This window comes from Gossypium raimondii, chromosome 3 (assembly GCF_025698545.1).
Source record: "Gossypium raimondii isolate GPD5lz chromosome 3, ASM2569854v1, whole genome shotgun sequence".
Taxonomy (NCBI): Eukaryota; Viridiplantae; Streptophyta; class Magnoliopsida; order Malvales; family Malvaceae; genus Gossypium; species Gossypium raimondii.
This window is the reverse complement of record NC_068567.1, coordinates 31,178,922-31,206,308: the sequence shown is the minus strand read 5'-3', so window position 1 is coordinate 31,206,308 and position 27,387 is coordinate 31,178,922. Positions and strand designations below refer to the sequence as shown.

At 33.4% G+C, this 27,387-nt stretch overlaps 1 protein-coding gene and 1 pseudogene across 2 annotated transcripts; both read left to right on the top strand.

The window, feature by feature from the left end:
- The first annotated feature begins 2,410 nt into the window (after nucleotides 1-2,410).
- Nucleotides 2,411-2,497, top strand: LOC128040178 (small nucleolar RNA R71; annotated as a pseudogene).
- Nucleotides 2,498-12,260: 9,763 nt separating this feature from the next.
- LOC105794049 (uncharacterized) lies at nucleotides 12,261-17,280 on the top strand. Of its 2 annotated transcripts, none has more exons than XM_052628260.1 (9): nucleotides 12,261-12,690; nucleotides 12,766-12,858; nucleotides 12,996-13,100; nucleotides 13,707-13,769; nucleotides 14,267-14,365; nucleotides 14,468-14,596; nucleotides 15,346-15,525; nucleotides 16,197-16,313; nucleotides 16,776-17,280. In XM_052628260.1, exons 1-9 carry the CDS (start codon nucleotides 12,355-12,357, stop codon nucleotides 16,938-16,940), a joined length of 1,287 nt encoding a protein of 428 aa, XP_052484220.1. In that variant the 5' UTR covers nucleotides 12,261-12,354; the 3' UTR covers nucleotides 16,941-17,280. The 2 variants fall into 2 exon arrangements, with proteins under 2 accessions (XP_052484220.1, XP_012478486.1); XM_012623032.2 differs by having other exon boundaries at nucleotides 13,623-13,769.
- The last annotated feature ends 10,107 nt before the right edge of the window (nucleotides 17,281-27,387 follow it).

Sequence of the window (27,387 nt, the reverse complement as noted above, 5' to 3'; positions counted from 1 at the left end):
TTTTATACGATACTACTAACATGCTGTAAACATTGAAATAATAATAATAAAATAAATATTTTCACATCGAATTTGCGGTCCCAAAACCACTATTCTGGTTTCACTGAAAATGGGTTGTTACATCTTTGGTACACACTATAGTAGACTTAACTACGAACTATCTGAGATGGGGTAGATAATTCCTGCATCTAACCATTTGATAACTTCTTTTCGAACTACCTCTTTCTTTATTGGATTGAGTCTTCTTTTCCCATTGATTCTACCTCTTTCACCCTCCTCTAGGATAATCTTGTGCACACAAAAGGACAGGCTTATTCCTCGAATATCAACTATGGTCTAGCTGATCACCTTTTAAATTTCTTTAAGACTTCAATCATCTAATCCTCTTAGTGTTCTATTAGTTCCGCTAAAACAATCACAGGCAAGGGAGAACTATTACCCAAATAAATGTATTTCAAATGAGAAGGAAGTACCTTAAGTTCAAATTTGAGTGGTTCCTCGATTGACAATCTGGGTTGCGCGTATTCTTGAGCTTCTAAATCCTATGATTCAAACCATGCTAGTTGAGTATAGTCCCTTGGATTGGCTTCCATCAAAGCCATACTTTCCTTACCTTGTTCATCTTCCAATGGCTCAGACCCTAAAGTGTTTTCCAATGGGTCTTCTATAGAATTGTTTTCCCATTCCATAGAAACTAAGGTTTCTATTTCCTCCATTACTGAACGTTCCTCCGTCGAATCAGGAAATTTCATTGCTTTATGAACATCGAATGTTACTTGATCATCTCGAACTCTCATTGTGAGTTCACCTTTTCTCACATCTATTAATGTTCTTCTTGTGGCTAGAAAAACTCTCTCCAAGATGATCGACATTTCTTTATCTACTTCAAAATTTAAGACAATAAAATCAGAAGGAAAAATAAACTAGTCTAGACATATCAGAACATCCTTGATATTTCCTTCTGGATATGCCAAAGATCGATCCACTAATTGAAGTGTCACAGTTATGGGTCTTACTTCACCTATGCCCAACATCTTCAAAATAGACTTTGGCATCAAGTTGATGCTTGCTCCAAGATCACATAAAGCTTTACCATAGTAAGATTCTCCAATATTATAGAGTATAGTATAGCTTTTAGGGTCCTTCATTTTTATAAGTAGTTTAATCTGTAGGAATGCACTACACTCCTTCATTAATGCTATAGCCTCAAACTCGCTAAGCCTCTTTTTCTTTGACAGGATGTCTTTCATGAACTTGAAATAGTTGGGAATTTATTCTAAAGCTTCTACCAATGGTATATTGATGTGAAGCTACTTTAGAACATTAAAAAAATTCTTGAATTTTACCTCTTATTTGTGCTTATGTTGTTGGAGTCTTTGAGGATATAGAGGTGATGGAGCTTTGGCTTGGACTGGTCAACTCTTCTAGCGTATTGTATCTGCATCTAAAGAAGGTGTTAGCTTATCAAAATTCACTAGTTTAGATTTTACCTATTTAGACTTGGTAGAATCTGGCTTTTCTGGTACAAAAATTTCAACTGTCAGTTGATTTTCCTTTTCCTTGGTGGGCTCGTCTACAACCTCAACTACATTGAGTTCCAAAGTCTTCCCACTTTGTAAAGAAACTATTTTGCAATGCTCCTTACCCAAATTCCTTGGATTTTTTGTGTCACTCGACAAGGCTCCTTGTTGTCTATTACGAAGCCCCGTAGCTAACCGACCGACTTAGTTCTCTAGATTTTTCAGTGTTACTACTTGACTTTGGATTAAGGCATCATTCTTCTCCATGTACGCCTTCAAAAAATTCTCTAAACTGTTGGACGATTCAACTTGCAGTGGCTTTTGAACTTGTTGATTGAACTCTTGGGGTTGATTTAATCTATGCTCATGTAGTTGTTGTTCGATCCAAATCCTTGGTTACTCCAAGAAAAGTTTGGATGGTTACGCCATGAAGGATTATAGAAGTTTGACTATGGTCCTTGTCCACTTCTATTTTGGTGTTGATTCCCTACATAGTAAACAAACTCAGGATTTGATAGACAATTCTCGAAAGAATGATTGTCCCCATAATATACGCAGGAAATAACATCAAAGTGACTTGGTGGCTGAGTTGCAATGTGATTTAAACCATTAGTAGTAAACTATTTCAACATTGATGAGACAGAAGAAACCTGAGCTGATAATGAAGTAAGGGTATCTAGTTCATGCACTCCAGCTACTCGTATTCCTGAAGCTACTAGATTTTTTGGCCACTGGTAGTTGTTACTGGCTATTCTCTCGATGATCTCATAAGCCTTATTATAAGACTTCGACAAGAGAGCACCATTTGCAGAAGCATCTACCACCAACCTTGTGTGTGCGTTGAGACCATCATAAAATGTCTCCAATTGGATGCAATGTAGAATCCCATAGGCATCTACGAAGTAACTCCTTAAATCTTTCTCATGCCTCATATAAGGATTCATCATCCATTTGTTGAAAAGTGGTGATCTCATTCCGCAACTTAGCATTTTTGCTAGGTGGGAAATACTTTACCAGAAGCGTTCAGCTAATTCTTGCCATGTTCAAAATGAAGGTGGTGGCAACGAGTTAATCCCTACTCATGCTCGGTCTCATAATGAGTATGAAAAAAACTTCAATATCAATCTGTCTTCAGTTACACCAGCTATCTTAAAGGAATCACTCACCTCCATGAATAGTCGAAGGTGAAGGTGTGGATCTTCTGTGGGCGTTCCACTAAATTGGCCCATTGTTTGAAGCATTTGAAACGTCACAGTCTTCAATTCAAATTGTGGTGCCTCGATCTCCGGTCTCCTAATTCCCGGATTTAGCTAATTAAAAAGTGGCACAACTTATTACCTTATAGCTCGATCCCTATCATCAACAATAAGGATTGGATTACGAACATTAGCAGCTCCATTCCCTTAGACATCATTTTGATTTTCAAGGTCCATCTCTATGGCTTGTCTTTGGGCTAATCTTTCTCATCTTCTTGGTTGAAATGTCTGCTCAATTTCAGGGTCTACAGAAAGTAGATCAATGATTCGATCTATGCTCAGAAGCACCTAAAAAATCAAAAAAAATAAAAAATTAATTAAATAAAGAATAAAAATAAATAAACTAAATTGTAAGAAATAATAATGACTAAATTAATAGTCCCTGGCAATGGCGCCAAAAACTTGTAATGTGTAGGTTTATGCAAGTGTCCACAATCATTATCAAGAAATAAGTAAGTAAAAAAGTTATTGTCTCCATAGAGGTTGTATCTATTAATCAAATAATTTCAAAATTTTGGATTTACAAGTTGGTAAAGAAAACACAATAATTTTTAAGTGATACATGTTAAAATTAAATTAATTAACTAGATGCAAATTAACCTAAATGCAAATGAGATGAACTAAAATGCAGGGTGATAGCAATTTCACAAGTTCAACAACAATAACATGAATAAGCTAGAACAATTACAATACTTGACTCAATCCATTTTCATCATGTTTAACAATGTTCGGAAAATATTCCATGGCAACTCGATTGTTCATTAACTGGGAATCTCATATAAGTTCAATCGAATCCTATACTTAGAAAAATATGCATAAACCAATGTCATAATTTAACTAAGGATTCCTTAGGATTTATGTGAAGTAATAGGGATGACTTAGATTTGAAATAATTTAATCACATAAACCTAAAGTTATCTAAGGTAATAAGTTATCTTAATATATTATGAACTCGTAATTTATTCTATTAGGATATAAATTAAGCCGCCTTCCAATTATCGTGTCCATTAGTTATCATCTAATTAGGCTTGACTAACTAATTCTAATGCATTCAAACATATTTTAATGCATGAAATATATAATTATTTTAAATGGAAGCATGAACAACTAATGCACAAAACAATATAAACATGAATTAAATGAATTTTATCTAGTCATTACAATTATTATAACTAAACAAAATTAATTCATCATTGTCAATGGAAAAACATCACAACAATTTGAAAATATGTTGAATAACTAAGAACAAAATTAAGGAATAGGAAAGAAAAAACTTTTGATGATTTCGGTGATTCTCCGAAGACCGATCATGGTGGCTTCCTCCGATTCTCGTGATTCCTCCTTCGCAAAATGCTCCTCAAGGTGGCCAGCCAAGAGTGGTTTTCCTTAAGGGAAATGCTAGCTAAGGGAAGTGGAGAAATGGACTGCTTATGCGTGGAAAAGAAGGGAGAAAAGATGAGAGAAAGATAAGAGGAATGTGAATTGAGAGATGAATGAGAGATGCCTCAAATGGGAAATGATTGGTGGTATTTATAGAAGAGGGATGGCTAGGGAGTTTGCTAAAAATAGCATGGAGATCCCTTGAAATGCTCCCTTCGTTGGCTGACCATGAAATGTGGAGGAAGAGGTTGATTGTTTCTTGATTCATGCTTGATTTCATGCATGAATCATGCAAGGGGTTAGAAGGTTTCTTAGGTATTTGTTGGGGGCTGATTTTTTGTTTTTTTCACAAGTGTAGGGACCTCAAAATTAATTTTCCCAAGCTAATTTGGGTTTTCCTGATGCCTTAGCCGAATTGGACTACTTTCCCCTACTTGGACGGCTTTGTGACCCCAATAACTATCAAACTTGCTCCTTCCAACAAGATAACTTCAATTGGATGAAATTGATTTCTCTTGACTCAATTTATTGTCTTTGCCATCCAATTAAGGTGTAGTATAACTCATGTCCATGTATGATTTAAATAAGCTCCCACACTTATTAATTCAATGGTCCCACAACAACAATTAAAGCACAAATATTGCTATTTAACATAAGATAGTTAAATTATGAAAAATTTAATCCGTAAAATTGCATACTTTGACTAAAACTATGCCTATTGTCTCAATATGAAAAAAAATGACCTAGTTAAGTATCCAAATACTCGGGATTAATATAAATTTTAAGTAAAAAGGTGATATAAATAGCTATAAAAAATCTATATAATTTAGAGTTTACAATGCCTAGGTGGCATTCTGCTAGCCTTTATGGCATACTCTAATCTGGCCTTTATGGCATATTTTGATATGTCCTTTTGTGGTATTCTATTAGCCTATGTGGTAATCTGACATGGCCTTTATGGTATTCTGCTAGCCTTTGTGGCGTGCTTTATAAATTGCATTTGTGGCTAAATCTGTATGTCGCCTTTATGGGGTATTTTGTTTGGCCCTAGTGGCGTACTATGGTAAATCTGTAATAAGAATATGTTTTGTCTGAAGCTTTAATATGATTCAGCATGTTCAATTAGAGTATATGCTGTGATTATCTGCCAACCTAGTATATAGGTATATGTAGTACAAGAGTTCGTCAATTCGAGTTAGAACTACTATGGTAGAATTCTAAGCTATTTGACATATGTGTTTAGAATCATGTTTTGTTCTAAACTCTGTTAGAATCTATGATGTTTGGTATATTAGATATCTAATGTTCGTTACAAAGATGTGTATAATTCTTTTGAACGATTTGGAGAAACTCTCATCTATATGGTTATGTGTTGGGATAAATCATAGTTCAGTTTAGATTATGATTCGATTTATCAAGATTAATAAGGGTATCCGCTAAAAGAATGATTAGTAAGGTATCCGCCAAAATTATGACCAATTAGTGATATTCGTCAAAAATAGTGCTGCGATTAATTGTTTAAGAATAATTATTGAATTTTTTTTAAAGGAAATGAAAAGTGTGGTGTTTGAATGTCGAGACCTAGAGCTAGCCAAATAGTTGAATGAACGAGGATATGGCATGAATGATGAGAGGCGTATAAGTATGAAAGTATACAATTGAAACTGGGAAGGTATTCACTAAAGATAGATACAGGAAAGTCCAAATATTCAAGATGAAGAATTTCATGAAAAGTTAAAAAGGTAAGTTGTATTCATAACTCACTAAGTTCCTTTGAACTTACTAGTGTCATGTTTATGATTCAGGTTTTGTCCTGTCAGTGTAAGAACTTGAGGAGATGATGCGAGGATTGTGCCAAAGAAGCAACATAAAAGGGATACTATGCATACAATAGGCGTATAAGAAGAATTGGCATTTAGTAGGAGTACGCCATTTGAATTTGTCTTTTGTAACTTACGTGTTATACTAAAATTTTAGCAAGATCAATATGATATGTTATTTGCAAATACTTCTTTTGTTCACTAAGTAAAGAGTTTTTAATCAAATTATTGAGAAATGTTTTCAGTAATGAGTTTTTGTCTTTTATTTCAAAAATTTTGTTAAGTTTTCTATGTAGTAATACCCAAAACCCGGATTTGGTGAATTGGGTCGGGTGAAGGGCGTTACAGATGATTTCCAAGTAAGTGATTCTAAACTGATTAATATATGATGATATGAATATGTTTGTGTGATTTACTGAAAAATGAGATATTATGTTTATATTCCAACACTCATGATATGTGATTTAATGGCATTATTTGTTAAGCATGAAAAATAAATCGTGCCACTGTTTCTGTTAATGAAAATATGATTGTTATATTTCTCTCTTGATGGCTATGGAAATTCTTTTGATTTCTAGGTGAAAATGGTAAATTTTTTGTGGAAGGACCAAATTGTAAAGAAAGCAAAACTTTCTTTCTTCTCTTCTCTTCTAACGTGAAATGCATGGGAAAGATGATGATTTCTCTTCATCTTTCCTCCGTTTTTATATTAATCATTTAATAATAAAATAATACTAAAAATCTTAATGAAATATTAACTAAATAACATTTATCTAATTAATTAATTAAAAATATCACCAACATCATCATTATCTTCTATAATTCTCTCTCTCTAATTGACCATTTTGCCCTTTATAATATTTTAAAATTCCATCCTTGAGTCATCACTTAATTCTGTAAAATTACAATTTAGTCCCTCAAAATTCTTCACATTTTCAGTTTGGTCCTAATTCATCCATTTTCCTTAGTTTCTAGATTATCCCACCCTTAAAATATTTACACTATTGGTCCTTTAAATTTTTTGTATTTACACTTTAACCCCTCAAATTTTGAGTATTTACTCTTGGGCAACAAAATTTTTCTTACTTTTGCGATTTAATCCTTTCTTGAATTAATATGTCATAATATACTTCCCAATGTTGACATAACTCAAAATTACCCTTTTTATCACTTTATTTCCTTATTTTACTATATCAGAATATTATCATACTTTCTTCTTGTAGTAATTTTCGGTATTACATTTCTCTCCCTTAAAATAAATTTCATCCTCGAAATTTCCTTGTTTTCTTTTTTTTTTTATCATGAACTTCATTTTCCTTTCCATAAGAATAGAAGACCTTTAGTAGATTACTTTTGGAGTTATTCATATAATCTTATATTTCCTTTTTGCTTAATTTACAAGGAAATTCATAATTAATATACATTCTCAATTTCCTTTAAATATCAAACATATAATGATTTATTGGTATATATATTAATTCATACTTCAACTTCAAATTTTCAAATTATATTTCACTTAGTCATTACATGATCTCATGTATTTTTACTTAGTCAATTTCCCGATGAACACTTCGGAATAATAACAGATACACGATGGATTCAGCACACAGCAATCACCCTTTGTAATCAATGATATCTGGTGAAATCAGCACATAGCAACCACCTTTATAAATAACGATATCCGGTGGAATCAGCACATAGCAACCACCTTTATAATTAACAATATCCGGTGGAATCAACACATAGCAACCACCTTTATTTTCATGGATATCTGTTTTATTCCGAGGGTTCAACCGGGAATTCTCACTTTTTCTCACTTTCTTTTCACTATTTCTTTTCCTTATAACCCTTTTTCTATTCTCAATCATTAATATCACTTCATCTCTTCTTATTTCCCGAATAATACGTTCTCTTGTTACTATCCACCTATACTCTTCTTCTTCTTTTTTATTCAATATTTCAAACATGAATCAGAGATAATCTTTTATCTTATAACGAAAATTGTTTTCCTTTTTAGCGGAGGCCTAGTAGACAAAACAGAACACTTAGGATATACGGGATTGATACAAAGGTGCATTATTATGCACTATTAAATAGAGAGCACTAAAGTGCTATACAGAGAGCACAGATGTGCTAAACGGAGAGCACCAATGTGCTAATAATCGGAGAGCACTAACGTGCTAGTAATCAGAGAACACTAACGTGCTAATAATCAGAGAGCACTGACGTGCTAATAATCAGAGAGCACTGATGTGCTAATAATTAGAAAGCACTGATGTGCTAATAATCAGAGAGCACTGATGTGCTAATAATCAGATAGCACACTAAACTCCCTTAATATCCTAATAGTTCTAATCTCATCTATTTGGGCAAGTTATTTCATGCATGCATATCTCTTTTACACTTTTCGCATAATGCTTTTACATGCTTTTCAATTTAATTCTTGTACCAATAATTTGTGCATTTATATCCTCTCTATCTTTAACAAATGTAATATATTTCAATTTAATGACATTATTTGTTAAGCATGAAAAATAAATCATGCCACTATTTCTGTTAATGAAAATATGATTCACATGTTAAGCATGCCCACTGTAGTGTTTCGTAATAGAAAGTTGATTCGCATGTTAAGCATGCCCTCTGAAAACTTTTGTTTTTGTATGTCATATCACATGCATAGGGTTGGGATAATATTGAGAGGAGGAAGGTTCTGTCAGTTTAATGATCTGCACATTTTGGTGGTTAACCATATTTTCTAGCAGTTTATCTGCAATTGTGGTGGCTTGTCTACATATATCTGTCTTTGGCAGCTTGTTTGCATTATCTGGTGGCTTGTCCACATTTTGGTGTGTTATTGGATGAACGAGTTCTAGGGAACTCTTTTATGGTGTGTAGCGGAGTTGGGTAGGAACGTTTTCTAAAAACTTTACACTAATTTCTAAAAAAAACTCCGCATTGACATTATCATGCATACTGTCATCTATGAAATTGTGTTGATATACATAATTTCTATAAATTTTATGAAATGTATAAATTAAAATTTGTTTTTATTTAAGTTAGTACTCACACTGGGCTTTAAGAGCTCACCCTATGATTTTCTAACATTTTAGATAACCCTCGAGATTAGGACATGAACGTGACTGATTGAAGGAGTACTAAGATGAACTTTTATTAAATGTTTTATTCTCTATTATTTTCTATATTTGGACTGTTTAATTATAATTTTTTGAACTGTGGCATGGGACATTGATTTGGGATTTTTGGTTAACTTTGTATGTTTTAAAGTTGAAAACAATATTTAAAATGATTTTTGGATTTAAGATGAAAAGCTAAATCTTTCGACGCAAATACGGTTTCAACATAATAACTCGATTATAAACTTGAGTACATTTTTACAAGACCTAAATCTATTTTATTCAAATAAATGATATTTGAAATGGTATATACTAAATAATGATTTTTATTAAAAATACAAATTTCATCAAACTTCCATTGTGATATTTTTAAACCAAGACGTTTTCTTCAAAATGTTCGAACTTAGTCTTTTTAAAGGTATTTGATTTTTTATCTTATTACTCCAAAGAAGTTTAATGAGACTGTTATTAGTTTTTCCCAAACAAATCAAAACACATAACGGTTTTAAAAGAAATTAAACATTTTTTGTGCCAACATAATGGCTTATGTAATCTTCAAGATTCAGCTGTAACGCTTAGGCCGGGTTTATGAGGTTACATTTATCTTCAATTAAGAGGGAATTGACATCGTTGAGAAGAGATGGGTGCTAACCACAAATGCATATCCATGCCTATGTCTGCAGGAGCAAACACCAATCGTTGACATGGACAATTATTTCATGGGCTGCCATGGTAAACACCTTATAAAGATACATTAGAGTAGCAGAACCTACCTAAATCTACCAAACACCAAAAATCCTCCAGTAGCGAAAGAAACATAGTATGGACCTTGTTCCCAGACTTGTTTGGAAAGAACATTCCTTTAATAATCTAGAGCATCCACGCTCTAGTTTACTAGTTCACCTTACAATAGTGGATATAGTGGAAGAATCAATTTGAAAAGCTTCTTCAATCATGTGCACTTCTGCTGGCACCCATCTAGATCTTTCTCTGGTTACTCCCTTAAAGGCACGGCACCTAACAATCGATGACACTCATACTCCACATTGATGCAATTAGGTCCGATCACCACCTCTTTGTCGATTGGAAGACCAATTATTAAAGTGGCATCTTCTAAAGTAATTTTCACTCCCTTGCATGGCAAATGGAATGTAAATGTTCTGAATGACATGGAGCTTTGCCATGTTAGATACGACAAACAAACCGACATCCTTCAAGCATTGTCAGATACAAGGATTAGGATCTGAAAAGTGTAAATTGTCAGGCCCAAAGAGTTAAAATCACAAAAATTATTAAATACATAAATTTTTAAAATTATTTATACATTACTAAAAAAATTAAATTGGAGATTTCATCATATATAGGGTGTAATTGGCAATGTGGTTGGCTATTTTCTCCCTGAAAAAAATGTAAATAAAAGCAAGTGCTTTTTTAAAGAATTTGAATATTGGAGAGCTTGTGAATTGGAGAGTGAGAAAATTTTGGGTGAGAAGAAAAGAGGTATGTGTGGATTTTTATAGAGGGAAATTGACAACCATGGGAACTTACTTCCACTGTATTAAATACAATTGGTTGAGGCAACAACAAAATAAATATGTTGGTCAAACCTTTTACCTTTAAACTCGATGCTCATTAGTGTTGAGATTATGTATGTACTTTACATGTACTTTCTTTTGACATGCAGTGCACAAATTAGTGTATAGATTTGACAACACATTAAACATGACACTCGTGAGTGTTGAAATAATTCTAAAAATTTTTTTTTAGGAAATTAGTTTCCCACATAAGGTAAAAGCACTTCTTTTTTTAAGTGAGCATTTTTTTCATGACACCCGTGGCTGTCAAGATAGGACTAAAAAATGAATTTTGGGAAATAAGTTTCCCATGTAAGACATTTTTTAAGTGAGCATTTTTTTTACGTCAAATGTAATGTTATTTTATTTTCATGCCAACTCTTAAATTAATCACTACGTCAATTATCACATGAATACTTCAAGCTCAATTAAGCCTCAATTGATTTCTGTCTTAAATTGATGACATAATTGATTTTTTTTGAAAGGTTAAATTTTGTTATTAATTTTTATATTTTATGAATGTGGTGGATTTAGTCTTTATACTTTATTTTGGTCATTTTTATTCTTTTATAATTTCCGAAGTCGTCTATTTTAATTCTAAATACTTTTTAGGGTAAACTACACCCATGGTCACTTTTGTTTACCTTAGGTTACATTTCAGTCACTTATATTTGAAATGTTACGTTTTAGTCACTTACGTTATCGTGTTGTAACATTTTAGTCACTGAGCCGTTAATTGTCGTTAATGGTGTAATGGTAAGCTGACGTGGCATGTTAAATCATCATTTCAAACAAAAACTTTAGGTTAAATTATACAATTGGTCCCCATAATTTTTCGTTTTGAGCAATTTAATTCTTTTATGTTCTTTTAACTTTCTTTCTTTTTTTTTTCTTTTTTTTTTCATTCTCTTCTGCATCTCCCTCTATTTTTCTACCTTCTTTATTTCTTTTAACATACCAGGAAGTCGAATTGGTAGTGAAGAAAGAAGCATGGTATGGGTTTATGGGTTTTGGTTATAGGGTTTTGGTTATAGGCAAATGATGACAGTCAACTTCCTACTTCTTTTTTCATTGCCAATTCGACTTTCTAATATGTTAAAAGAAATGGGAAAGGTATGAAAACAGAGGGAGAAACAAAAGAGAATGGAAAAAAAAGAGGAAAGTTTAAAGAACATAAAAGGAAAAAATTAAATTACTTAAAACGAAAAAAAATGGGGATCAATTGTATAATTTAACCTAAAATTTTGTTTGAAATGATGATTTAACATGCCACGTCAGCTTACCATTACACCATTAACAACGATTAATGGCTCAGTGGCTAAAATGTTATAACATGATAACGTAAATGACTAAAACGTAACCTAAGGTAAACAAAAGTGACCATGGGTGTAGTTTACCCTACTTTTTAAATATTGAAATTTTAATTATAACCCAAATAGTAGCAATTAAATCTATTTGGTTAAATTTAATTACTAGTCATATACTAATACCTTAAATGTATTTATGTGAAAATAATAAATTGATATGTTGTTAAACTAAGCAGAATTTACCATTTTTTAAATTATTTTATGGGTTTTTTAGTACTTAGGGAAAAAAAAAATCCTTCTCCAATATCAGTCCCTCAAACATTCGTCGATTTCATCGGTTCAAATCTCGATTCTAATCTTGCAATGGCGAAAGAGCGAATACCTGATTGGCTCAACAGTTCGCTGTGGTCCACAACTCCCAGCGTGGACGGTCGCCTCCACCGTTTTTCCCTTTCTCCCACCACAACCACAACCACCGCCGCAGCCGCTGTCTCCGAGCCAATTGTTCAGCCTACGGTTCCAGTGTCTCCTCCCGCTGCAGCCTCAAGACCTCAGTACACTGTTACTTCTCAGAAATATGAATTCAGAGATCCAATTGATAAAAATAGTAACAACAATAGCAATGATAATGACCAAAACGCTAGCCCTTCCGGAGTTTCTCCTGATGATATCTCTCGCCAGGCTCAGCTTTTAGCTGAGGTTTTTAATTGATTCTCCCTCATTTTTTGGAACTTATTTCTTCTTTCTTTTTAATTCCAACATTCTTTCTGTCAGTTGTCGAAGAAGGTAGTAAATTTTCGAGAATTGCGGCGGATTGCTTCGCAAGGGATTCCAGACGGTGCAGGAATTAGGTCTACAGTGTGGAAGGTAGTCTCTCTCTGAGAAATTTGAAATTTGATTAAAGGCCGACATTTCTAGTCTCTCAATCGAATGAATTGTCAATTCCGATGCATTCATTTTTTTTTATTAAAACTGAAACAGGGGTTGTTTGGTTGTTTTGGCAGTTGTTATTAGGGTATTTACCACCTGATCGTTTGCAGTGGTCATCTGAATTAGCTAAGAAAAGGTCTGAGTACAAGCAATTTAAAGAAGAGCTATTGATGAATCCTGTAAGTGTTTTCTTTACCTTTTTTATGTTATAATTGTGTATATAAGGAGTTCCTATTACTATTTTCGAAACTGCAATTTAGTCTTATACTATGGAATTGAGTAATTTAGTCCTCATACATTTGATTTTGGCACAAACAAGTAAAACTGATAACAGTGTTAATGGAAAGCGGTCTAAATGTTGACATTGATTTCTGAAATCTGACGTTAGTGACCTGTAGAAAGAACTAAAGCAGCAAAAGAGTTCCTTCTACTAAAGAACATATGTATTGTCAAGTTTCAACCCATATACTTTGTTAAATTTTAGAAGTTCATGTTCGCACTTAGATGTTGAAAGTAAATAGTATATGACTGAAGTACATTACAATGACTTTACATTATAGGCAAGCAAGTATATATGATTAGTTTCTTTGGTTAATGCTATGGTGAAATTTCAACGGCATTAGTGTTATCTTGTGTGTTTTCTCTCTTCTCTCTGTTTCTGTAAGAGTCTTGGGTTTCTGAATGTTTCTGTGGCTAGTCAGACAGAAATTACGAGGAAGTTAGAGAAGTCTGCAGTTGATGATCATTCAAAATCTGAAAGCAGTGGTCTGCTGTCAAGATCACAGGTAACACATGGAGAGCATCCTTTAAGCCTTGGGGAAAGCAGCATCTGGAATCAATTCTTCCAGGTATATTGTTAGGCTCATTTGAAAATCAGTTATTAGAACTGTACTTCATCTCCGGTGTTTTCTTTTATGTTGAATGTTTTAATTGAAGATTGTAAACAGTTTGTTGAGCTGCCTCCCATCAAATTAGTTCATGTGTTTTTATCAGAGTCCGATTTCTAGTGCTTGGTTAACTTTAAGGATAGAATAAAGAGATTGAGGGTTAATGATTATGTAGACAGAAGTGGAATTGTTCTGTATTTGTACGCCAGTGTCTACATGAAAGCGGTGGTGAATTGTTCTGATTTTCAATTATTAGTTGAATCTGTCATTCACTTTTGTATTCTCAAGTACTTTAAGTTTTCCTGATTTAGAAAGCATTCAGGAAGAGTTTTTTTCTTCCCATTTATTTGTGTGTTTTTCTTGTGATGTTAGTCATGTTGTTGTTGAGCCCAGTTATTTCCAGTTTCTTCTTGGTTCTAGATAGAGTTGACCCTTTTTTGGGATGGGGGTATTCCTAGGACACGGAAATTATAGAACAGATTGACCGAGATGTGAAGCGCACTCATCCAGACATGCACTTCTTTTCTGGAGACTTGCCGCTTGCAAAGTCTAATCAGGTATATATCTTCTTTCTTGTGGTTTTGTTGTTTCACCCTTTGGACTCAAGTTCTGATATGAACCGAAGTCATTTCTGACTTACGTGTACCTTGCTCATTCAGGATGCATTGAAAGATATATTAATTGTATTTGCCAAGTTAAATCCAGGTATAAGATATGTTCAAGGGATGAATGAAATCTTGGCACCTCTATTTTATGTATTCAGAAATGATCCTGATGAAGAAATGGCGGTAAAGATCTCATTATCCTTCCTATACAGTTATTATTATTTTTTATGTTTTTCTCCGCGCCAAACTTGGTGCAACCAAAAAAGTGTTTTCTGCTTCCGGAACCTTCTTCTCTGTTCAGCTTTGAGATCTACTTATCATTCATCCACTGGAGTTCTTAGTAAACCCACTGGCTTTCTCTTTCCTATCTGCAACACCATTGCCCCCAAATCCTACTTTTTTGTCTCAAGCAAAAAACCCCAAAAGCTATGATGAAAATTATCAAATGGATATGGAGCTTGTGCAAAACAAAACATGTTGGTGCTTTTATCAGTTTTGAATTAATTGACATCTTTGATGCTTAGACTTTTTATTCTTCTTGAAGTCCAACGCAAATAGAGATGTGGGTTTGGCCTTTGGAGAGATGACCATACTATCCGTGCAAAAACTTTAAAAAAACTTAACATACCCATTTTAGATACAGGTCCCTATGCGATTCTCATACCCGAGTCCAAGTAACATAGAATGGCACATACAAGCTAGAAATTTTTATGTGCACCAAAATTTCTGGAGAATATATGTCAACAGATAACCACAGACCAATTACAGGGTCGACAACTACTTAAAAATAATATAGATTAGCTTTCAAAAAGGCAAAAAAGAAAAAGTAACGTAGATTAGTTCCTTTATCATTACTATCAATATGGCTCAGATTAATGTTTCACTATGCTTTATTCTTTTCTTTCATCACTTTCTGTATTGAAGTCTTGCAGGCTGCTGCTGAAGCTGACTCATTCTTTTGTTTCGTTGAGTTATTGAGCGGATTCCGTGATCATTTCTGCAAGCAACTTGACAACAGCACTGTGGGAATTCGTTCCACAATTAGTAGGTTGTCACAATTTCTGAAAGAACATGATGAAGAGCTTTGGCGCCATCTAGAGATCACAACTAAAGTAAGATATCTTTGCAAAATTCATGCTTATTGTATTGTTTAGGTTATCTTATCATAAGTTGTCATCTTTTTCATTCGACTCATGCTTGCCTCTGACAACTAACCCCACCTAGGAGTGTAATTGAGCAAGTTGAGCTCAAGCTCTACGAAGTTTGAGTGATCAACTCGAAACCCAGGGCTTAATGTTTTATTTGAGCTTAATCAAATTTCATTTTTAAAGCTTGAACTTGATTAGATATAAAAATTGAATTTCTCGAACTTGCTCAATTAAGCTTATTTACCTAGTAAAAGCTAAGTTTAATCCCATGCTCGACTTAAAACTTGATTTGTTTAATGCTAAAGCTTAACTTAGAATTTAGAAATCTCAATACAAATTAAGAATAAATATGTATTAAATTAAAAAGTTTGATGAGGCTCGCAAGCTATTTGAGTATTAAAATACTTGAAATCAACTTGCTCAATAGCTGGAGCTGCTTGAAAATTAGCTCAAGCTTGATTAGAAAATGACTGAGCTGAATTGGAGTTTTTTAAGCCGAATCTGAATAGCATGTATGGCATCTTATTTACACCTCTATCCTCACCTCCTCTACAATGTGACCCCCAGTCCCTCATCATTTCTTGCCAATTCAAGTAGTTCAGCTTAATGCTAATTGCTGTGCATAAATATCACAGGTCAACCCCCAGTTTTACGCATTTAGGTGGATTACTCTGCTCTTGACACAAGAATTCAATTTTGCGGACAGCCTTCATATCTGGGACACGCTTTTAAGTGACCCTGAAGGTCCTTTGGTATGATCCCTCTCTAGATTTTTACTCAAAGCTTGTTAGGTTGATAAATGGTTGTAGTAATTTGGGATGATTTCACAATCTCTTTTCTGTTGTCTTTGAAATTTGTTCAAATGTCATCAGGCTGATGCGACCCAAATTGTACCTAATTTTGGAGTCGTAATTGGATTCTTCAATTTTTCCATCTATTTTGCATTGATCAAATACACATGATTACTTAGGCTTGGGATGTCTGTATTGCTCTGAGTCCTCATTTACCTTGAATTACCTGTTTCCGACACTCTTGTCCGATACATATTTGGACATTGGTACAGGGATATCCCCCACAAAATATGTGAAAAATGTTTAGAAAAGTTAAATATACCTTTGTTGGACACATAATCATATATAACACTAACACTGAATCCAAGTAGCATAGGGGATTTTTATGGATTCCTTCAAAGCAAAACATACATGTATTTGCAGGAGACGTTGCTTCGGGTATGCTGTGCAATGCTGATTCTTGTTCGTAGGCGCTTACTTGCTGGGGATTTCACTTCCAATCTGAAGCTACTCCAAAACTATCCCTCATCAAATATCAGCCATTTGCTCTACGTTGCGAACAAGTTGCGCTCACAGGCATCGAACTAAAAGCCCATCAAGTATCACTGGTTTGATCTCTTTTCATCCCTTCACCCTTGCCCCTCTTTTACTTTGCCTTTTACAAAGGGTTAATATGTAAATTGGAACCCGAATTTTACATCATTTAATGATTTTGTACCTAAAGAAAGAACATTTACAATCAGGTACATGAAATTTGATGTACCAAGGTTGGACGGTTCAAATCCCGTGAAGCCCCATATCCCCTCCCTAAACTTTGGATGTACCTAAAAAGAAGCAAATTTTATTCTATTAGATGATTACCGCCATGGATGGTGTTAAAACAGTGGTATTTGGAAGGAAAAAGTCATGTTTCTCTATTGATTTACAATACTATTAGTTGAATACGGAAATAGCATAATATCTAATCCCTAAATATATGTTTGCATAGTCTGTTAACACTCCCCTCAAGTTGGACCATATATATTAATCGTGCTCAACTTGTTACATAGATATTGAACTCAAGGCTCTGTGAAAATATCACCGGGTAGATTTTCAGTTTTTAGGTATTTAGTAAAAATCAATCCTCCTTGGATTTGTTCGTGAACGAAATGATAGTCCATTTTATTGTGTTTGGTTCGTGAAATACGAGATTTGAGGCAATACGAACAAATTTTCATTGGTAATAAAGAATTCAAGCCTATTTCTTTAATGAGATGATGTACCCCATAATCTCTGTATTTCGATTCTACTCTAGATCGAGATAAACATTTTGTTTCTTACTTTTTCAAGACACCAATTTTTCTCCTACAAATACACAACCGTGTAGTGGATTAGCATCTACAAAACATTTAATGCTAGTATGCCCATGATTCTTGTATAGTTGTTCTAGGTGCTTCTTTTGAGTAACATAAAATCTATTCTCAATGTTGAATGGTTGGAGCTGTCATAAATTGGTTGACAGCACTGATTGCATACGCGATATTTGGACCATACTTCTTAGACTTCTAAAGTAGACCACCATTTTCTTTCATGAGATGCAAATTAGGAATCATAGGAGGGCTGCAAGGTTTCACTTCTATTTTCATTGTTTTTGTCAACAAGTCAAGCTCGTACTTTACTCCTTGTCACCTCGACTCTCGAAACATATTTCAATACCCCCAAATCTTGTGTGAAATTTACCATGAAGAAATTACTTAAGAACCAAAATTCATGCACCATCATTTTCCGTAATAGCGATGTCATCGACATATACAACTAGAAGAATGATGCCAATTTCAAAATTTTCTTAGAATACTGAATGGTTGCTTCTGCTTTTCTTCATACCATAATTTTGGAGTACTTGATTAAAATTTCCAAACATGCTCGAGGGATTTGTTTTAGGTCGTACAAGAAATTATTCAAATGCCAAACTCTCTTATACTCCCCCTTGAGCACCGAACCTTGGTGGTTGCTCCACAAAACTTTTTGAAGGCCATCATGCAAGAAAACATTCTTAATACCTAGCTGATGTAATTGCTAGCCGTGATCTGCCAAAGATAGAAATAGGCGATTGAAGGCTATCTTAGCCACCGGAGAAAATGTATCCAAATAATCCACTCTATAAGTCGGAGAATATCCTTTGGTAATAAGACAAGCTTTAAGACAAGCAAGAGACCCATTATGGTTAACTTTGATTGTAAAAATCCACCAAAATCCTAATACCATTCTTTTCCAGAGCATTGATTTCCTCAAGCATTGCATTTCACCAACCGATATGGCTCAATGTCTCGTGTACAACTTGGGAATAGACGCAAAATCTAAAGAACAAGACAAAGGGGAAAGATGGTTATAAGAAATGTCATTAGCAATAGGATAGATGTATTGATGTTTACCTATGCGCAGGGTAATAGGGAGGTCAAGATCAGTTGGAGTGTAACAACCTACACCCGACTTGATCGTCGGGTCTAGGAATGGAGTGTCACAAATTAAAACCAAACTTAGTGGGGAATCAAATTAAAAAATCTAACACCTTGAGCTTAGCAAACTACTATATGAACTGTGGCGTTAACCCAAATATCGAATGACATATAAGCTTTAAAAGCGGACTTTATGCAGTAATACACTATGTACAAATAAACAACATAATTTCAACATTTGGCGAAAGCCTTTTGATCCTTGATATATATACTGTTGGATCGCTTGTACGCCCTGTGGTGTAGTGGAAAAAAATATTTCAACAATCATCAACCATGGGTCCATGTACGATGAACGAATCGGGTTGAAAAAGAGTTGAAGATATACCTTTAGGATCTAATTTCTTTTTGCGATGCCGATTCCAACCCGCAACTAAAAACATCTCGGCTTTTACGTAGTCCACCCAGTCAAAATAAACAACAAAAATTCTCTTGAACTTTTCAGAAAAAATGTTCAAAACGGCTGCTAGACCCTTTTTTATTTTTTTTCTTTTCTTGGTAGCCCTAACGCACAAAGGACTTATATTTCTTTTATTAATCTGACCTAACAAAAACGAAACAATTCCCTTTTTATATTTTAAAGAAACATATGAAAAGCATATTAAAAAGATTATATTCTTTCCAAAAGAATGTCAACTTCCATGTCTTTTTTTCTTTGACCAAAATTATTGTTATAATTATTTATATTAATAATTTTGGTAAACTATATTCGATTAAAATTTTATATGAATCAAATTCATATATTAATTTTAACTATGTTCTCTATTTGTATATAACAAGTTTGTACATATAATGTGTTCAAATTTTAACTATCAAATTAAATTAATTCAATAATTAATTTAATTCATGTGACAACTAAACACAATACCAACTGTATTTGGATTTTATTCGCTTCAACTATAGGGTGCTACCTTATAGGCTCTTGTAACGTTGGTAGTAATACTAGAATATTTCTAATGTCACAAGTAATGACTGACAACTAGAAATGCACCATTGCTACCCAAGTTACAAGAAGTCATGATTCGACATAACCTTTTTGTAATAAAATTTCATATATTATATCCTTTTATCCTTTATATTTAGATTGGACACAAGTCATGGTATAGTCACACTTGTATAGTTCAATCTCATATTTGTTGATATTCTGAGTAGACTACAATAAACTAATAAGTGTAATACCTCATATTAACTTATTTGAGCATGACCATTCATTTCTAGTCTCACTCTATCAAGTGGCCTAAGATATTGCTCCCATTATGTAGAAGGGATAAATCTTATATTGATAAATCATATCCCACTACATAGATTGCGACATACCCAATATTAATCTTTATAGTACACCCTGTTATGGTAGACATTTGACTGTATCAAAGTATACGACTCACGATGTTAGGACAATGATGATATTAAGTCTGAAGATCGTATACATAGTTATCACTATGAGTAATGTTGTGACTATTACATAATAATCCAAGAAACATACTCATAGCGGTTTTGTCCAATATGTTGTTCTCTAACACATACCCATGTATTGATTTTGACATCCCTATGTCAACGACAACACTTTGTTATCAGTCAATTACACATTAGTCTCAATGCATTATTATTGTCCAAGCCCACAATAATACTTCACTAAGGACCTTTTAAGAATAATCATATTATTCTTAGGACTTTATTATTAATCAATTTATTTACACACAGAAAAAGAAACTAAAATAACAATGATAATGCCTTATATTAATAAAAAAGGTTAAACAAGTATGTGACTACAATCATCTCATGATTGATCTTTGGGCATACCTTAACATATAGAACATAAAATATGCTAACTCTCATTTAAAAGTTCAAAATTTATTTTTGGCTGACTGCCAACATTTTAAAACAGTTTGATTGAGTGCCCAGTAATACTACTCATTAGAACCCAAGAGTACAAAATCAATTGTTCAGACACAAGTTTTTGAATTTGAAACTGGCGGAATTTAACATTTATCCTATCCTAGTTAGTACATGTTATGAACGTAAATAAGAGATGACTCATGAAAGAGGCTGCGATTCTGACTGGATCCCTTCAAAATATAATCTTTCAACCTAAACACCTAAAAATAAGAAAAAGAAACTATGTAAATTCATAAGAACTTAGTGATTTCTGCAGAAGTACAACCTCGCAATACATGACCAAATTAATTAAACCATTTAAAATACATACCACTGTAGACAGATGCAATTTTCCCTTTTTGAAGTATCCGCTGGCGGATACCATCCGCAAGTGGATACAATCAATTATTGGATATTATTTGCTACCGGATTCTAATATTTGGTAGACACATGCCAACGACGACTCTATTAGCATGCCACCATTTTAAAACTAACTTTTATAACCATTTCAACGTACTATTTACACTTCATGCAAATATACACACATCATCTAAACATATTTATGCACCTTTATACTAATACACCCCATTGCTTGTACTAGCTTCTGATCTTTGTTCTGAAAAGTCAATATTCCAGTTCCACCATGCCGCTCCATAGAGCCAGTAGACCAATTATACCAATCAAACCTTTACAAACCCTTCTTGTTAATTCGAACACTTAAGTGTTCCCTGTAAGGTCAGGTATTCACCAGTCATGATTTGCATCAATGTACCATATCGGAGGTGGAACATATAGTAACAATTTTCTTTTCTTTTCACCATCAAACGTATCAACACTCCGATACCTCTTTTTGTCGATCTGGATGTAGAGCTTATGCACTAAGAAATGAGTATTCATATTGATGCACATGGAAGAATCATATCTATGATGTATTGACCTTACCAATACATGCATTGTCTCACTTCCACATTCCTTTGACAGACACAACAAAACCAAAGATTAGGACTTTCATGCAGAAGTTAGGACAACTCACCGGAGTAAATAGTAGGACAATTTAAACATGCTGATACAATTAACAGACACAGAGTACAAGGAACTCACTAGAAACGTTCATATAGGGTTTTATCTACTCAATGTGTTCTTTTCCCTTTGCACTAGGACCTTCTCTCGTTTCTTTGGCTGAAAACAATAAAATAACTATTTTAAATACAAAAACAACCGAAATTCATCATAATAGTAAGAAGTTGTAAACATGTAAATAGTTTGCAGAAGGGAGTTTTCTTCTTGTCAAACATTTTAGATGAAAACCCTAATGAACAACTCCTAGAAATACCTTTTTCTTTCTGGTGAAAACTTAAAGAAGGATTTAAAGAGTTTAGTAGCAGACAACATAAAGAAGGTAGCTTCTATAAGCTTAACGATCAGTTCTTCTGTTAACAATAAAGAACACTTCTAAGTTTTCTTCGATGATAACAAAGGTGAGTAGAGAAGATGAAAATAAAAGTCTTCTCTCCACTCCTGGGTTGTATTATTTATAGAAAAACTCTAATCCAAATCCCACTCTAAGTAGGTTCTCTAATCAATTAATCATATTCTACGCATTTCTCCAAGTGTCTTGGTTATTAAGATGTTAACCTCACTAGGATACCACTTGATTTATACATGTCCCACTCACCATGATTTCTTACTCAACTAATACATTTACAACAACACAAAACACTGGTGGCGGACTTATTAGTGGGAGGATCCGCCAAACAAAGAACTCACCAACTATAGAATGAGAGTCCGCAAGCTTGGAGAAGCTCAGCGAAACACTTCGACAAGGAATTCGCCAATGCCAACTAGTCTAAATCTCGCGACTTAGGTGGCTTCGCCAGTACAACCTTCCAAAAATATTAGTTCACCAAGTGAGAGTTTGGTATGAAGGCAAATTAGATGACGTAAATGTTGGTATAGAACATGTATCTTGAGTTTCTTGTCTTATGGAATACACTTGAATGATTGATGGTTTCTCAAATGTAGGTACAATAGCAATAGAATCAAGACCACTAGAATGTGAAGTGAAACAACTTGCAGATGAAGAGGAAATAAACATAGGCTAATCAATCATCATCCTCCCACTAACTAGTCGAACTCGAAGGTATGTCGTCAAAGGTCACAACAGTTGACACCAAATATTTGAAGAGCTCAAGGCAATAACATATGTACCCTTTTTGAAGACGAGAATGACCTAGGAAAACACATCTCAAATATTTTGGATCCAATTTAGTGACATGATGACGAACATCTACAACAAAACAAATGCTTCCAAATATTCTTAGTTTTATTGGAACAAAGATTTATTTGGAAAAAGAACATTATATTGATTACCATCCTAGAGCACTAATGTCGACATGCAATTGATTTAGAAACAAGTAGTAGACACATCATCCCAAAACTATTTTGGAAGCTTTGTTTGGAATAGCAAAGCATGAGTGGTATCAAGTAAGTGCCTATTTCTTCCTCTTAGCCACTCCATTCTACGATGGTGTGTCAACACATGAACTTTGGTGGAGAATGTCATTGTCAGACATATAATCTTTTGGGACATATAATCCTTAAAGGGGTCTAAAAAATTACTCTTTGACAATATGGATGAAAGTATCAAATTAATTCTTAATCTCAGCCACAAATGCAAAATAATAATAATAATAATAATAATTTTGAAAAATTTCATATAAAATATAACCAATTCATACGAAATTAGTCATCCACAAAGGTAACAAAATACTTAAATCCTAATTTAGAAATAACTATACAAGGTCCCCATAGATTAGAATACACAAGCTCAAAAGCAAAACTAGCATGGTTATTAATCCTAGGTCGTGAGAAATTATAATAATGTTTTGCAAACTAACATGATTCACATTTGAAAGAATCCAAATTATTAATATGTAAACTCAACTTCTTCAATATAGGAAAGAAATATGACCCAATCAACAATGCTATTTAAATAAAGAGAAAATACCAAAACAAGAAACAAATTGCAGCATCTGAGGATCCATAATATAAAGATCTCGTATACATGTCCTTTACTAATAATCTGTCATGTCATAAGATCTTGTAACAAACAATGATTAGGGAAAAATAAGATGGAGTAATTTAGGTCATAGGAAAGAAAACTCACAGAAATTAAATTAAAAGTAACTTTTGGCAAACTTAATACAAATGATAAAGTAAGGGAAAAGGTTTGTTTAATAGTCTTAGAACCAACAACATGATAGGAGGATCCATCAATTATTATCACAGGAGAGGAATGTTGATGGGATTGGTAGGTAGCAAAAAGATCATGATTACCTGTCATATGATCTGTAGCCTCAAAATCAATAACCCTTTTGGATAATGATGAAATAAGACATGTGTTAGATTTACCCAATTCTGCAAGAATTGTGACAAGAATAGAGCCCTTTAAAGATTATTGGCACTAAGAAAACTTTGCATAATCATTTGTAGAAATCACAATAGTCTTATTATATAACAAACTGGGTGTAATGACAACATTAGCACCTTGAGTTCTAGGACTGCAATTCTTTAGCTTCTTGAAATTCCATTTAGTGTGACCTAACTTATGGTAATAATAACACTAATTGTTTCTTGAAACATTATTGCAACCATCGATTGTCTTCTCCCGATTTTCCTTTCTTCTATGACTTCTCTTTCATATAGGATCATGGTTGCCTTATTTGGTAATAAGTATTGTATTTGTCAACAAGGACTGAGTGGGCTCTGTGTGGAGAACTTTGGTGAAGACATCTTGAAGAGTTGTAATTTTTACACCAGAAAGAATCTTAGATTTTGCAGCCTCAAACTCGAAAAGAAGGCTAGCTAAAAAACTCGTCACAACCAGTTGCTCTCTTTGGGCTTATTGCACTTTAATGTCAAAACTAAATGGTAACAACATATTTAGTTCTTCATAAGTTTTCTTGAAGTCACAAATAAGTAGTGACAGACTTAGCCTTTTTTTTAGCATGGTGAAATGCTTTGTACAACTTAAACATGCGAGACACATTGCCTTTGTAAGAATACAAAAATTGTAAACAATCCATTAGTTCCTTAACAAATTCACAGTGATTAATAAGACCAAGTACCTGTTGGATCTGATGCCCTAGGTGTAGTATATTCGTTTGTAAACTTGTAATTTTTTCAAACAAATTGGTTAATAAAGAAAATTAATTGATTACATTAATATACTTTGTATAATTGTCCTCATATGGTTTTTGCACATAAAGCAAAAAAGAAGAAAATTTTGTTCACTGGTTGTCAATGTTTAACTAATATTAAGTGGTATTACATGGTCGGATTGTAATACAGAAATACAACTTATATTAGTAGATAAACCTAAACATGTCATTAGTCTAATAAAAAATGAGCAAATCGATTGAAAGACTAATATGTAATCTATCAAGTCCAATTAGGGAGATGCTTTGTCTTGGGCATTGGAGTGGATGACACCCAGAAGATAGAGGCATAGATGTGACTGATTGGACTAATAGTACATCAGACTGGACCTAAGGAGAATATATCCTGAATTCGTTTATGGATTTATTCACTTGTGGCATTAATACTGTGGCATACTTAAATCCTGAGTAAATGACGAACAATGTATGCGTGACTCATATATTTTGATGTAAGTAAAAGCCTGAGTTCAAATAAAATAAGGAACCGAAAGCTGGTGTGTTGGGTATACGGCTTCTACAGTATGTAGCATCATTCACAACAGTGGAATTCATAGCCCGAGACATGGGTAAATGATATCCTTTCATTGGCATTACATGGTTGATGAAAAGTAAACGTGGCCAGAGTCGTTTCTCTTTGTGATGAATGACTTGATTACTATTTGATAGTAATTGACTTATGAAGGAAGATGTAATGGTTACCATGAGATAAAATAGGATCATATTGGGAGAACAAATATTATTTGAAAGAGATTAATGATATCCTATGAGGGTAACACACTTATAATAAGGTCATTAGAAAAGCACTAATCGAGTTGTTTTTGTAATGGTATGCCGTTGGGAAGAGCTCAATCTTGATACTATATTGGAATGACTTCATGACTAAATGAGTTTATAATTAATAGGAAAAAAGTTGAAACTTAATTATAAATCATTTGAGCCTCAATTGCACATGTTCAATTGGTCCCTCCGTTAACTTGTTGAAACCATAAATGAATTGCATGTTGAATCAAATAAATAGAAATGAATAGAAAAGGTGAAAATATAGAAATAAAAAACATTTGGAAATGATTATGGTTTTCTCCAAAATAAAAATGAAAATGGAGAAATGAAATCATTTGGAAATGAATGTGGTTTTCTCCAAAACGAAAATGAAAATGAAAAATGAAAATGACTTAGAAATGATTTATGTTTTTCGAATTAAATAAAGTTCGAAAATGAAAATAAAGCATTTGGTCCTAGTGAATCATTTAATGTCTAAATATTAAATATATTTTCTAATAGATTCCTTTACGTTAAATTCATCATAATTTTAACGGAATTAAAATTGGGTTTAGAAGATTATTTAAATGAAAGAAAATTGAGATGTTTATTTTTGGAAATAGAAAAGCAAATATCAAGTTGAAGCAAATTATAAAGTGTTGGGTTAAAAGACCAGGAAGTACTTGTAATTTAACCCAATATGAGAGAGGCCCAAAGGCCCTTCATGTTAAAAGGGGTGGACGGAAATCCCTAGTATTATTAACTAGGGTTGCCGCCACCTATAATTCTAGTTAGACTAGGAGTTCATTTTTCTAGTTGAAATAAACTTCTACAATTCAATAAGGGTTCTACCTTCTGTCCCTATAGATGGAACTAGTAGAGCTATTTACAAAACTTTAAGATATTGTTACTCTGCTCGGAAATAGAAAATTTATTCTCAACTATTGAATCTATTTTTCGAAATAATAGATTCTTCCGGTTTCTATTTGAGAATAGATTTTTCATTTTCACACTGAAGAAAATAAAATTGTTTCTAGTTTTGTGTTTTTATTCGAATCGTTTGAGCCCACACTTGAAGTAATTCATGGTATGAGAATAGCGGAGAAAATTATTTGGTTAAAAGTTGAGAACGACAATGATTCGTCTATCTGAAAACACATGTGTGAATTCGGTCTAGGTTTATTGCTATAAATATAGAAAATCGGGTTAATTTTCAAAATTGTTATTTTTCGTTGTGTAAGAAAGCAGTTTTCGAACTAGATTTTTTCCATAAATACCTTACAATCAATCGAGTTTTGTACTTCGAGAAAAATATGGGCATTTTTTCTTAGCCAAATCTGCTACTTATCATATATATGAGGGTCGTTTACCAAATGATCATCTTCATCAATACTCCATAGGTAAATACGAACCGACTTGCTCCAATTAAAGTAGTTAGAGCTAAAATTTTGTTATGTAATTTTAAACAGGACAGGAACCATCTTGCTGATAGGTGACTTAGTCTCCGTTGTCACTCTAACAAATGAATTAACCACGCCAAAGTTGTTTCAATTCCCCCCAGCAAAAAAACAAAATTGAAACACCATCTCCCTTTATACTATTCTCAAAAGAAAATCGCAAATCCGAACCAAGTAGTGACAAAAACAATGGACCACTTGGGTGCTGTTGGAAAATAGAGTCAATGTCGAAGTA